Genomic DNA, 14,847 nt, shown 5'->3' on the forward strand with positions numbered 1-14,847 from the left:
AATCAGAGCCACCACTTAAAAGGATACTTCCCGCCTAAAGACTGTGCCAGGTATGTTAGACTCCTCGTTTAATTCTCCCAATCTTCTGAGTTAAGGTATATTCCCTTTTTACAGACAAAATTGAAGCTCAGAGAAGTTAAGTAACTTGTTCAGGTTTACCCTGTCAGTGAGTGGTAGAGCCTGGTGTGTCTGTGAACTTAGGAATAGATTTCATAGAGCTTTATTGAGTATGTTGGTAGCACTGGCCAGACAGAATGACCAGTCCAACCAACATGGCCTGTTTCCTATACAGTGCCAGAACTTTTTAGCCCTTCTATCTGTGACACCTCCCTTGTGATGAGTCACAGCATCTTAGTCTGACTTCATGCCAAAGGGAGTCATGGGATTTCACCACCTCTACCTCATGAACTAATAAGGCACCTGTTGTGTTACTCAGCAGGAAACTGTTTGCATCTTGGGATAGATGTTTTGTTGTGTGGAACTGTCTTAGGCATTGCAGCATGTCTCAGCGTCCCTGGCCTGTGGAGTAATAAAAGCCAGAAGCACAACCACCTCCCTTCATTGGAATACTAGAGATGCTTCCAGACTTTTCTGCATGCCCCAAGGTTACAACTACTGAAGGTGAAAATGGAAGACACCCTGCTGTTGAGTATATCCTCCCCTACCCCAAAAAACTCAAACCTGTATCTTTCCTTACTTGCCTGGTATATTAGCCACTCCAAGAACCACTCCCCAATTCTGCTTTGACTAGAGGCCTCCACCACTTAACTGGCTGATGAGCTGGAACAAGACAGCTAAACCTGTGGAGCCTCGGTTTCACCCGTAGAATAGGGACGAAGCTTCCTTAGCCCAGAGCAGTAAGCTCAAGGGTAGAGGCAAGTGTTCCTTCCTGAGCATCCCCTGTCCCCTAGTTCCTCTCCCTTTCCTCATGGCTCAGAAAACATGGGCAGATCATTGCCTAATTTACTTGCCATGAGGTTAAGGAACAAGGATCTATAAAGAAATGAAGTCAGCAGGGAGAGGTTGAGTCCCAGCTCCAGTATAATTATCTTTGATGGCACAAATGGAGAGGTAGATGTCAGTCCCCTGGCAGGATACATAGGTGGCATTCCAGTTTTGTAAAGGAGAATTTTCTTCACGTTGGTTTTTAACACCATTTGGTCCTATTAAACGTGAAATACAGGTCTTGGCTATTTTGGAATATCTTGTACATTAAGATCCCTCAAGGGGCGCCTGGGTGGCTCAGTGGGTTAAGCCGCTGCCTTCGGCTCAGGTCATGATCTCAGGGTCCTGGGATCGAGCCCCGCATCGGGCTCTCTGCTCAGCAGGGAGCCTGCTTCCTCCTCTCTCTCTGCCTGCCTCTCTGCCTGCTTGTGATCTCTCTCTGTCAAATAAATAAATAAATAAAATCTTAAAAAAAAAAAAAAAAAGATCCCTCAAGACTTTATAGAAGATAGTTCCATTAAGCACAAAATTTTTAGAACAAATAAAACCGACTCAGTTTCTGACCTCTGAAAGTTTATTCTGCAAATCAAGATCTTTTCATAATTGTGATGGTGTTTTAACCACTTTGAGACTGTTCCAGAGCCGTGGGCTACACGGCAGTATTAAAACTGGGGAAGCAGCAGGGGGTTTATACACTGCAGAGGTAACACCTTATAGCCAGACAGCCAAAGCATCTAGTTTGCCTTGGTTCTGAGATCCTGTCATGTAAAATGAAGACCAGGGTCCCCTGTCTGCTTGGCCTGGCATAGAAGCTAAGGCTGTTCCTCTGTCCAGGGCTTCTCGGCTTTACCTCTCAAGGTCAGAATTCCATTGGCTGGAGGAGGGGAGTGGGCTCTACCCAACATCCAGGTTAAATCGGAGCCTCTGCACCTAACAGGAGAAATAAACACCTTTTCTCCAAATCCCAGATTTCTTTTGACCCACTGACCTGGTTTCTTTTCATCTTTAAACTTTTATACTCTAAACACTCCATAAAGCACATACTGACAGGTTGTCTGGTTCAAGAAGCCACTGAGTGAACATGCCCTCCTTGGTGGTAAAGGCTGTCTGTCACCCATGGATAATCCCACCCGTTGCATCCCTTAGTTCTGACACAGATGGGCCAAGTAAGTGGTGGTTGAATGAGTAAGTGCGTGAATTCGTGAGTCCACACTATTTTTTCCTGGGACTGGTGGCAAGACTTCCAAAGAGAAAACTGAAAGAAGGCATACACACTTGCTCACAGAATTGAAGCTCACTTTGCAAAATCTTAGCAACACAATAAAAGGAGCAACTCAAACATGAACTGAGTCCGAAGCAACTCCATTGAGAAATGCAACTTTCTCTCTGGGCTAGTCGGGCTCCTGGATACCGTGGTCCAGCCTTTTGGCACAACTTGCTCCGTAGCCCTGTAATCACAGATCTGCTTCTCTGCCCTTGGCCCCATGGCTCACACCCAGAGGTCTCTTCACATCTTTTCCCAGCCTTTTAGCTTTCAGAGGTTCTAATCATAGTTAGGAATCTGTTTCCAGAAGCAAACATATGGACTGATACGTTGTAAAAATTAGCAGTACTACGAAGGAAGACAACCCCAAATGAGGCTGTGCAGTCCCCGTCCCCAGCAGTAGTCAAGAAGGGCTTAGATCCAGGGCTCTTGGGTGGCTCAGTTGGGTAAGTGTGTGACTCTTGCTAACTCAGGTCTTGATCTTGGGGTCGTGAGTTCAGGCCCCATGTTGGGCTCCACGCTGGGCATGGAGCCTACTTAATAAGAATTTGGGGGGAAAAATTGTTTTTAAAGGCTTGGTTCCTTGTCCAGAAACAGCACTCACCCCACACCCCAGAGGAATTGCCTGGTCCAAAAGATGGAGAAGATGAGCAACAAAGTGACACTGAGGATAACAGCCATCAGGTAAGCAAAGATCCGGAACTGAGGGTTGCGGAAACACTCCCTCAGAGAGTAGCGGCTAGGGATGGGAATGGGCAGAGACCTGGTGGTAGCACCCATGTCTGGGGGCGGCCCTGTTTGGCTCCCAGGCTCAGGGCCTAGATCAAGTGTGTAGACCCGGGGCTGGCGCAGGAAGTAGCGGCTCTTGGGCTGGTCCTTGAGACAGAGCTGGTGGCCTTCCAGGATGACATGATGGGGCTCCAGGCGAAGAAGGGTGAGCACAGCAGTGTCCGTGGGCAAGTCAGTGACCGGCTGCCCAGAAGCCAGCACAGTGGGCTGGCGACAGAGCGGACACAGCAGCCGCCGTCGGGCTGGGGTCACCAGGCTGAGGTGGGCCAGGCACTCCACACAGAAGGAGTGACAACAGTCCAGCACTTTGGGGGTATGGAATGTGTTGTTGAAGGGGTTCCAGCAGACAGGGCACTCGGGCTCCTGGCCCTGCCCCTCTGCCATCCTCAGATGAGACGCTGGGAGGCCTGGCAGGAATGTCCTGGCAGAAAGGGAAAAGGAGCAAAGGGATACCTGTTGAGTTCCATCCTTGCGCTTGGTCCCAGACTAAGTGTTCTGTGCCTTGTTGAAACATACCGTCACCCACATTTCACAGATGAAAAACTTAGATTCAAAAGATGCACCGGCTTGTTCCAGAGCACCCATTTCCTAAGCTGTAAAGTCTGGTGCTCAGGCAACATGCCCCCCCAATCAGGGAAAAGGCCTGAGTCACCCCACCATTAGTGAATTGCCACTGGAAGGGACTGCACCCCCACTTGGGAAGTGGAAAAAAGTGCTCCTCTCTCCATGTGACTGCCCTTGACTTCTCAGACTCCAAGGAGAGGGAGGGGAGCCCGTCAGTGGTTTGTGTTATAAGACAAATACTTCCTTCCCTGCTGCCTCAAGTCCCTGAGTAATGCAGAGATGGCCTTTGTGAATTCCCTGATCTGTCCCTCCCCTGGGGACAAACGCCAAGCCCTCTTTCCCTCCTCCCACTGGGCTACAGGGCCAACCCTCCAGAGCCCATATGCCCAGTTTTTGTGCAGGGCCACCGCATTGGCCTGGCAGGGGTACCCTGCCAAAGCTTTTCCCCTTGAACTGGAAGCTTAGGCTCCCTTGCCCAGGTCCTCTGATCAGCCCTTCCAGAACCTCCTAATACCTGGCCTCCCCTGGCTCTTCCTCCCTCCCTCTGTTCCCTAAAACCCCAGGGCACTCACCTAGGCTTCCTTGGTACTAGGGTGGTCAGGCAGACTACCTGAAGGACCCGAGGCTCCAGTCTTTCCCTCTCCTGAATCCACACCGCTTTGGGAGACTGCCTTCTCTCCACCAGCCACCAACCCGGGGCCCGTCTCCATGGCAGCACACACGCAGCACCTGGAGGTGCCAGGTGGCCGGGGCTGCAGCCTCTTGAGCGCAACTGCCTATGGCACAGGCCACAAAGCTGCCTGGGTGGCAGGGGCAGGGAGGTGGGGGAGCAGGGTTCCCCCAGGGTGTGGCGAACAACCAACCGTGGAAGCCAAACATCTGCAAGCTTGTGGGTGGTCTCTTCAAGACCTTGAAGGTCTCCATGGCCTGGGAAGGTAGGGGTGGCAATTTCCTTTTTCTAGATTGTGGAGAGGGTAAGTGAGCCTCTGGGCTCTCCTGGGCCCTCATTTCTTTTCTAAAATGGCTAAAACCTCCTCACACAGAGGCTGCCCACCCTGCACTTGGGTGGCTGTGAACTTGATGGCTACACAGCCTAAAATCTCTGTACCTCAGATTCAGCAAATTTGTTTATTTCTAAGTAACATCTACACCCAACGTGGGGCTCAAACTTTTGACCCAGAGATCAAGAGGTGCATGGTCCTCCGACTGATCCAGCCAGGTACCCAACCTTTCTGATAATTTAATGTGCCCAAGTTGCTGTAACCACAGCAATCTTGCTGCCATCTTTGTTCTTAGAACACAGCCTGGCAGGCAGTGACCACTGAGGTCTTAGAGTCCGAAGGCTGGCCATCTCACCACCCTTGGGGACTTAAAAGAGGGAGTCAGGAAGGAGGAGAGTTCCAGCCCCACTTCCCCATTTCACCCAGAAACACCTAGCTTTTCTCCTATCAATCACTTGAATAAGTTGAAAAGTTGAGCTGCCGAGGGGGGACAAAAAAAAGTCGAAAAATCACTTCTCCATCCTAACCACTCACATTGCAGATGGGAGCCAAGAAGTGACTCTCACCCAAGGTCCCCCAGCTAGGCTGCTGGATGTGTGCTAATCACCACGCACTAAGTGTTTGCACCTATCAGGAGATTCCCGGAGCCGTGAGTCTCTCGTAGGAATCCAGGAAGCGTGCAGGGAGTTTGGGGGAACCAAGTCTCCCTGGTGCTCCTCCTAGGGCGCCATCCACCCTGACTCAGTTGAAACCTGAAGCAAAACCTGCTGACACTCTCCTGCCCGCCCATGGCTTCCTGATTTTCTTCTAGACTTCTGCCACTGTTCCATGTAGGGAAGATGAAGCAAAGGTATGCAGAAGGAGGATGGAACAGCTCTGGCCGAAGCTGGACGAGTTTACCAGGGTTCCTTAACTACGAGCACCTTCTGTGGACCATGCAGTCATTGTACAGTTATTAAGGTATTGAATGCCCACTGCATGCCAGGAGTTGTGCTAGGCACTGGGTGAATAATGGTGGACCAAAGAGACACGACTTTGACCTCATGACATTTAGAGTGTAATGAGGGGAAAAGCCATCTAATGAGCAGTGGGCAGTTAATATGTAATGCGTGCTACAAAGGACAGAAAGGAAAACAGGCTTAGGAAGCCACCAGGGAGGGTTGCAGCAGAGAGGGTTTCTGAAAGCTATGTCTGAAGGAGGACAAGAAACCAGCCACACAGCGTAGAGGGAAGGACGTTCCAGGCTAAGGGAACAACAGGTACCAAAGTCCCAAGGTGAAAAAAGGCTCTGCCAGATTGAGGAAGTGAAAGAACCCTGAGGTTTGCTGGGTGAGGCTGGAGCAGGAAGGTGGCTCAGGAGACCAAGCCAGGGAGGGTGGAGGCGGGCCCTGGAAGCTGGGGAACAAATCTGGATTTAATTCTAGGGGTGAGTGGAGGGGCGGGGCCTCATCACCATTCCTTTTTTTTTTTTTTTTTTTTTTTAATATTCCATTTTAAAAACACCATTCCAGGAGTGTTTGGTTGGCTCAGTCAGGTAGCGCTAGAGTGGCTCTTGATCTTTGGGTTGGGGGTTTGGGCCCCATGTTGGGTGTAGAGATTGTTTAAAAATAAAATTTTAAATAATGATAACACCACCTTTCCAGCTACAGAACAGAGAACAGACTAAAAGGGACAGAGTGGAAATAAAAGACTGTGAGGGGCTTTAACGTTCAGGCTGGAATGGCGGTGCTTGACTTAGACCAGGCCATGGCAGAGAAGATCAAAGGGATGGAAAAAAAACCATCCTTGGAGGGGGCACCTGGGTGGCTCAGTGGGTTAAGCCTCTGCCTTTGGCTCAGGTCATGATCCCAGGGTCCTGGGATCAAGCCTGGCATCAGGCTCTCTGCTCAGCAGGGAGCCTGCTTTCTCCTCTCTCTCTCTCTACCTACTTGTGATCTCTGTTTGCCAAATAAATAAATAAAATCTTAAAAAAAAAAAAAACATCTTTAGAGATGAAATCAAAAGCACTTCCCAAAAAGCAGTGAATAACATAGATTCTAGAACCATGTTTTTGAGGCTCATGACCCCAGATGCACTGCTTGTTGACGCTGTGATCCCAGTTGAATTGCTTAACCTGTTGCACCTGTGAGGTCTGTTGAAAAGGAAAGTAGCATGTCTGAAGGTAAAGCTCTTAGAGTCTGGCCCCCAGCAAAGACTACCCATGAGATGGTTGCTGTTATCCCTGCAAACGGATTTGAGAGGGAGGAAGGATCGAAGTTGACTTTGAAGCCATGAAAAAGGTTTCTGTGTTGAGCTTTGAGCATCTCTGAATTCCAGAGTGTGTCCAAAGCAGACCTTTAGTACTTATCACAAGACTTGAAAGGTAATAACCTTGATCCAGCAGTGCCCCAACTGGGAATCTGTCCCGTGGAAATAATCAAGGACTTGTGCAAAGACTTGATTGTAGGGACACCCGTAGAAACACGGCTCTAACAGTAAGGTATGGAAAATTACATACTCCTTCAATAGTGGGACATTAATTAAAGACATTCTGCTCCAACCACACGAAGAGACATTCTGCAGCCTTTAAAATGATGTGATAAGGGGCACCTGGGTGACACAGTTGACTGAGCCTCCAACTCTTGGTTTTGGCTCAGGTCATGATCTCAGGGTCGTGAGATTGAGCCCCATGTAGGGCTCCGTGCTCAGCAGGGCGTCTGCTTGAGATTCTCCTACCTCTGCCCCTCCCCCTTCCTCTCTCTCAAATCTTTTTTTTTTAAATGATGTGATAAAACATCTATTAATGTGGAAATATGTTTGTGATATGCAAGTAAGTAAAAAGAACCAGTAGCAAAACCATATCACAATACTATTCAATTATCCAGTATATGTGTGCCTGGAAAAAACGTCTGGAAAAACAAACACCAAAGTGTCAACAGTGGTTATCTCTGGGAGTAAGATTATAGGTGGGGTTTTTTTTGTTTGTTTGTTTTAAATTCTCTTATCTGAAAATCCTCTAACTTTACTATAGTACAACAAACTTGCATTACCACCTTTAAAGACCTCCCCTCCCCCCCTCCCCCCCCCCCCCCCCCCCCCCGCCAGCTTCCATGGCCAAAGCTGTAAAGGGCCGTTCAAGAGGAGGAATAATCAGGCGTCTCAGCACCTGGGCCCCTATCTGCCAGGGTCCCCACAGACCGCCTCTGCTGTTTCAGGCACAGCAGGGCGGAGTCCAGCCTCTCAGGACGGACTCTGACCACATATCCTCCCGCCACTGCCCCCTGCAGGCCCTCCACGCTGCTGTAAGTCCTAGACACCACCCCAGAGGCATCACCTCAGTCTGGGATGAAGTCAGCCAAATAGTACCTGTAGCTTCGCCCCAAAGTGCTGACCCTCAAGAGGAGAGAGATGAAGAACTAGCATTCTTTAAAAAGATTTATTTATTTGAGAGAGGGAGTGGGCAGAGGGGATGGGCAGAGGGAGAGAAAGAGAGTCCCAAGCAGACTCCACGCTGAGCATGGAGCCCAACGTGGGGCTTGATCCCACAATCCTGAGATCATGACCTGAGCTGAAACCAAGATCCAGTGGCTCAACTGACTGAGCCCCCCTCTCCCAGGTGCCCCAAGAGCTAGCATTTTTACAGGACTTCACAGTTTACAAAGGGCCCCCGGTCCTGGCTAGGATCTAAGTGAGGCAGCTCACATCTTTATTTGATGCTTCCCTTTTACAATATTTTCCCATCTGCATAATGCCATTTGGTTCTCCCCCCCGCCAATTATTTATTTATTTAATTTATGTCGTTGTTGTTTTTAAGTAATCTGCACACCCAGTGTGGGGCTTGAACTCACAACCCTGAGTTCAAGAGTCACATGCTTGGGGCACCTGGGTGGCTCAGTTGGTTAAGCGTCTATCTACCTTTGGTTCAGGTTATGATCCCGGGGTTCTGGGATCAAACCCCACATCGGGCTCCCTGCTCAGCAGAGAGCCTGATTCTCCCTCTCCTGTTCCCCCTGCTTGTGCTTTCTCTGTCAAGTAAATTAAAAAAAAAAAAAAAATCTTTAAAAAAAAGTCACGTGCTTTACCAACTGAGCCAGTCACGTGCCCTGAGACCTTCTGATTCCTTAAAACCACCCTGTGAAGGAAGCAGGATAGGGAGTTGAAAGTATGCAGGCTTTGGAAACAGTTACTTGCTTTGCGTCTTAGATAAATGGCTTATGCTCTCTGTGCTTCATTTTTCTTTGTAAAATAGGCTAAAAATCCCACCTCAGAGGCTTGCTGTAAGGAATGGATAGTATCTGTAATGTGCCCAGCAAAGCCCAGCAGGTGCTCAGTACACAGCTGGCATGATAGTTTTATACCCATTTTATAGATGGGGATGCCAAGGCTCAGCATATGAAGTACCTTGCTTAAGGCTTCACAGCTAATGAACAGCTAAGCTTGAAAGCTGGTCCCAGTATTCATGCTGTTGACAGCAGTGCCTCTCAGGACACTGGGGTCCTGTGTCCCACCCGTCTCCCTGTGGCCCTCTGTGGCTCCTTACCTGCTTCCTCAGAGTTTCCTCCTCCAGTCCCCAGGGTGGCTGTGCAGCATGTGCTCTGTGCTCTGACTCCTTTTGGTCTGGTTTCCAGGCAGTTGTGGGCGGGTCTTCCCTGCTTGGGTCTTCTGGCAGCTCTTGGCCAGCTCCGTTTCAGGTTCTCCTCTTCCTTCTGATGACTTTGGACTGTCCGTGCTCAGCGGGGACAGCGCAGGAGCTCTGGTTTCCTCCTCCTCCTGTGAGTCACTCTTGCTTCTCTCGAAGGAGGTCAAAGTCCCTCATCCTTGCAGACCTCTGTTTTGTATTGGGTTGGTTTCCTGCCCTGTCTGACTGCACCACCTTGACTCACACCCAGTCTTACTTTGATGGAAGGCAGGGCATCTCTGAGAATGCAAGAGGGAGCAGAAGATGGGCTGCGTGGGCACACTTTGGGGGGAGGGCAAATAAATCCCTTACTTGCTTGGAGCTTTGGATTCCTTATCTGGGAAAGAGTAAGGAAAAGTCCCTGCGTTTCCGTGTTCCATACTATGCTGGGCGCTGTGCTTCCAGGGACCGCAGGGAGCATTAACTGTAACAGATCAGAAGGGTTTAGTGAAGCACACAGATAATTGTCATCATTACTTTCAGTAGTGGTGGCAATTTTTTCCCCTATCAGACTGACAAAAATTAAAATAAGCGTCTATTTATTTATTTAGTACACGTGTAGGGTAGGGAAGCGGGAAAGGGAGAGAGAATCCCTAGCGGCTCCGCCCAGCATGATCCCGGTGGGCAGTTGTGGGGCTGGATGGCACAACCCCGAGAGGATGACCTGAGCCAACATCAAGGGGCAGATATCCAACCGACTGAGCCACTCAGGTGCCCCTAAAAGAAGTGGCTTTATATTCAAATGTGAGTTTCTCTAATCATAAATGAGGTTGAGCAATTACATGTATATTCCTTTTGTACTTCTTTTCGGTGATTTGCCTGATCATGTCATCATAATAGCTGTAGTTAACATTTACTGCGTGCTACTGTGTACCAGGCACTGTGCTGTGATCTCTACAAGTCCTGTTTCATCTCATCAGATCAAGTTGATAAAATTATGATGCCAATTTTCTTTTTTTTTTTTTAAAGATTTTTTATTTATTTGTCAGAGAGAGAGGAGAGCGAGCGAGCACAGGCAGACAGAATGGCAGGCAGAGGCAGAGGGAGAAGCAGGCTCCCTGCCAAGCAAGGAGCCTGATGTGGGACTCGATCCCAGGACGCTGGGATCATGACCTGAGCCGAAGGCAGCTGCTTAACCAACTGAGCCACCCAGGCGTCCCTGATGCCAATTTTCAAAGAGGGAACTGAGGGTTAGAGAAGTCAATTTGCTCATCTCCATTACTAGTGAGTTAGTAGAGTCTGGATTCTGAGCAAGGACTTGACGTGTCCCAGTTGTTTTATTTTTTTTTTTAAAGATTTTATTTATTTAGTTGACAGAGATCACAAGTAGGCGGAGAGGCAGGCAGAGAGAGAGAGGAGGAAGCAGGCTCCCCGCTGAGCAGAGAGCCCAACGTGGGGCTCGATCCCAGGACCCTGAGACCACAACCTGAGCCGAAGGCAGAGGCTTAACCCACTGAGCCACCCAGGCGCCCCATCAGTTGTTTTATTTTTTAAAATTTTTACTTTTTAAATAATCTCTACACCCAACATGGGGCTCAAATCCACAACCCAGAGATTAAGAGTCCCATGCTCTACCAACTGAGCCAGCCAGGTGCACCCAGATTATTTTAGAATACATAATATATTCAACACGTGAGCAGTTTGATTTTGCAATGAAAATGTCCTCTCCTAGCCACCTCATTTCCCTGAAAATTAAGGCATTATGCTGTCAGCTTCTTGTATATCTTTCAAAAGATATTTTATGGATGCACAAACAAAACTCCTATGGCAAAACGTCTGGGTATTTCTTTTCTTCCTCTTTATGCAAATGTGTGCATGATGTACACTGTTCTGCACCTTGCTTTTTTCACTGAACGATATACCTGAAATATTCTATATTAGTACATAAAGAGCTTTTTCAGTTTTGTAATGATTGTATCATATTTCATTGAAGGAGCCATAAGTTACTTAACCATTCCCTTATTGATCAAATCCCTTCATTTTCAATATATAAATACTAGTTGGAAAAATAAATGTCGAAATGACCGCGGGATCTAGATTAGTCGAGAATTGTGTGAAAATAAAGCTGTGGACTTCAGGAAGTTGCCAATCCCTAAGGAAGATCTCTCAAAGCAATTCTCTTTCTGAGCTAGAGACAGAGGGACGCCTGGAGGCATGCCTGAAGTCCCAGCCTTTTTTTTTTTTTTCTTTGCCAGAGAGAGAGAGAGCACAAGCGGGGGTCAAAGGGGTGGGGGCACAGTGGCAGGCAGAGGGAGAAGCAGGCTTCATTCTGTTCCAGGGCACCAAGCTTCTAAAACCCTTGGGATTTCCTAAGTGATAAGAACAATAAAGGTGTCTTTTGTTAGGTGAATGTGGCAACTTGACCTAAGTTGCCAGGCCAACCAACCTTTTATTACAGGGTAGGGAATTTCAGTCCAGCCAGAACGCCCACTCTGTGGGAGTGGAGAGGGACTGGGGATTGAATACAGTCACCAGTGGCCATAATTTAATCAATCATGCTGTAGTGAGGCTGCCATAAAAACTGAAAAGGATGGGGTTCAGAGAGATTCTGCACTGATGAATGTATGGCAGTGCTGGGAGGATGGCAGGCTTGGACAGAGCAGAGAAGCTGCACGCCCCTTCCCACATACCCTGCTTGCCCTACACACCTCTCCCATCAGGCTGTTCATCTGTAGCCTTTATCATATACCTTATAATAAGCTGGTAAGTATAAGTGAATGTTTTTCTGGGGAAAAAAATGCTTTTTAAGATTTTTTTTATTTATTTGACACACACACACACACACACACACACACACACAAGGAAAAGCATGACCAGGGGGAGGGGCAGAGGGAGAAGCTGACTCCCAGCTGCACAGAGAACCTGATGCAGGGCTGGATCTGAGGACCCTGGGATCATGACCTAAGCCGAAAGCAGACAACCCACTGAGCCACCCAGGCACCCCAGCCATGTTGGTAAATTAATCAAACCCAAGGAGTGGGTCGTGGGAACCTCTGATCTAGAGCAAGTTGATGAGAAATACAGGTGAAAACTTGGGCTTGTGATTGGTGCCTGATGTGTGTGTGGTGGTGGTGGTGAGGATGTCTTGTGGGACTGAGCCCTTAACCTGTGGGATCTGGTGTTCTCTCCAGCTCGGGAGTGTCAGAATTGAGTCGTTTGGTGGTGGCAAAAGATGCACAGTCACTGGAATTACGCTCACGATCAGAATGTGCTTGTATCTTTTGGTGAAGTGAGGGTGTTCATTGACGTTTTAAGCAAAAAAAGATTGAAAAAACTCTAAAAGCCCAGCTACAGCACATCAGTTAAGTGGAGAACTACCTCATCATTTAAAATGGTGTTGCAGAAGAGCTTTTATTGACTTGAGAAAATGATCACAACATACCATAAACAGGGGAGGGAAAGCAGTTTCAAAAATGGGGTGTGACGTACAAGCCAGATTTTGTAAAACAACACAAAGGACCACGAGGCAAAACGTTGCATCTCTGGATGATAAGCTTGCAGGTATTGCCATTTTCTTTTCACTTATAGTATTCTAAATTTTTACCAATGAATATGTATTGTGAACTTTCATGAATAGGAAAATTCACTTGGAAAGTCAGCCAGTGTGAGTTTTCTGCGGCCAGGAAACCCAGAACTCAAAAAGGAAAGCAGCGAGGGCATGTAAGTGGTCAGTCAGGATGTTGCAAGCATTGAAATAATAACGAAATAAACCATGGCCCTTTTCCAGGCCACCGACTGTCGAGTGAGCAAATGCATTATCACAGTGTCTCCGGGTGGTCAAGGCTAGGGAGGACTTTACAAACAGTGGAAAATTTTTTCAGGAAGATGCCCAGGAGAGATAGTGAGGCATCTCAGGAATTTGAATTGAACTAATTTAGTTCCTGCTTGGGGGGATGAGGTCAGCCAACCGGAAAAGCACCTCATCTAAGCAGTACCTGGGAGGGGGGTGAGCGAGGAGTCATGAGACTTGGAGCCCCGCCAAGGTGTGGAGTGGAGGCACAGGGCGGCATGAACCCGTTAGGGAGGAAGAGGCAGCAGAAGGCAGTAGAAGGCCAGTGGAGGATGGAGAAAAGGCAGGTTTTAGCCAGGTGATGACCAGTGTTCAGCAAGGGCCGAGGGCACCTCTCCCTGTGGGGCAGCTCGTTGGCAGTACTCAGAGCCTTGCCTTAGGCCCGTCCAGAATTGAGGATAGTCCCAGCGGCAACGACATCACCTGCAGATTGTTCAGAATGCTGATTCCACACCTACTGTGTTGTAATTTGGATCTTTACAAGATCCTTAGAAGATTCGGGGACATGTGATAAGTATGACGAGTCCAAATTTAGGAGAAATATCCCCAGTATATGCTTCTTAGCTCATCGTAATTGCATGCATGATTTGTTACATTCAGCTTCGTGAAGACTTCGCAAGGACATGAGTCCAGGAGGAAAATGTCCTGGACAGACAGGGCTGGGTGAATCCCCACCTGGGAACAGGCCTTCCCCTGCCTTTGCCTTAGGCGGCATCTGAATCTGTTTTCTAAGGTCACAATCCCTTTCACAAAACCTTTGTGGCCAGATGTGTTTCTGAATTCAGACTTTTCATATTTTAGGACAATGATATGGTGCATTTACCAATATATTAAGTAACTCTCCCAGTGGGATCTGAGTTAGCATGCTGGGATCAAATGTTTGTTTTTTTGTTTTTGTTTTAAAGATTTTATTTATTTGACAGACAAAGATCACAAGTAGGCAGAGAGGCAGGCAGAGAGAGAGGAGGAAGCAGGCTCCCCGATGAGCAGAGAGCCCGATACGGGGCTCGATCCCAGGACCCTGGGATCATGACCTGAGCTGAAGGCAGAGGCTTTAACCCACTGAGCCACCCAGGGGCGCCTGGGATCAAATGTTTTAATATTCTGCAGTTTATGATACTGAGATATTAAATATAATAAAGCCGGGTCAATTCTGGTGCCAAATTTAATGAAAAATTTTTGTCTTCAGAAGGCAGGGATTGTTTTTTTAATCTTTTATTTATTCGTTTATTTTTTAAAGTAGGCTCCATGCCCAATGCTCAAACTCACAACCCTGAGATCCAGAGTCATGTGTTGTACCAGCGGAGCCAGGCACGTGCCCCCAGAGTGCAGGGATTTTAGAATTGTGGATAAGCGTTATAAACTGTTTTATTATCTTATGTTTAGAATGTATCAAACCGTCAGAAACATTGAATGGTACCATCTCCCAGTTCTAGTTAACTTCAGACTTAGCAGGAACTGCAAGACTTAGCAAATCTTTCAACTATAAAATAGTTCTCATATTTCCTCTCATCAAACATGTCACACCTGGCTTTGTTATTCCCAGAACCCAGGGGTCTCTGTGAAGAGCACTTGGATTTTGGTGAAGGGAAGAGTTGGTCCCAGCTAACATCGAGGTGAAATGTCAGAGCAGCGGCGGGAACCCAGGGCCACCAAGTCCCAGCCCTGTGCTTTCCTCCCGCTGTGAGCAGTGTGCACAGTGCGCATGCGCTCCTGGGCAGCCTCCTCCACCCTCTCAGTCCCCATGCAGAGGACAGGCTCCGCTGGAGGCTGAAGATTAACACGCCCCCCACACGTTCCACCTGCTGTGTGTACAAACAGAACTGAGACTGGACCG

General features: G+C 48.1%; 1 protein-coding gene across 1 annotated transcript; it reads right to left on the bottom strand.

The window, feature by feature from the left end:
* Window positions 1-1,501: 1,501 nt before the first annotated feature.
* On the bottom strand, window positions 1,502-6,140 carry RNF183 (ring finger protein 183). Its single transcript, XM_047699340.1, is given in 3 exon segments — window positions 1,502-3,419; window positions 4,135-4,258; window positions 4,261-6,140. Coding segments are annotated over 3 exon segments (1,044 nt in total). The 5' UTR covers window positions 4,571-6,140; the 3' UTR covers window positions 1,502-2,809.
* Window positions 6,141-14,847: the final 8,707 nt, after the last annotated feature.

This window comes from Lutra lutra, chromosome 13 (assembly GCF_902655055.1).
Source record: "Lutra lutra chromosome 13, mLutLut1.2, whole genome shotgun sequence".
In the NCBI taxonomy this organism is placed as follows: Eukaryota; Metazoa; Chordata; class Mammalia; order Carnivora; family Mustelidae; genus Lutra; species Lutra lutra.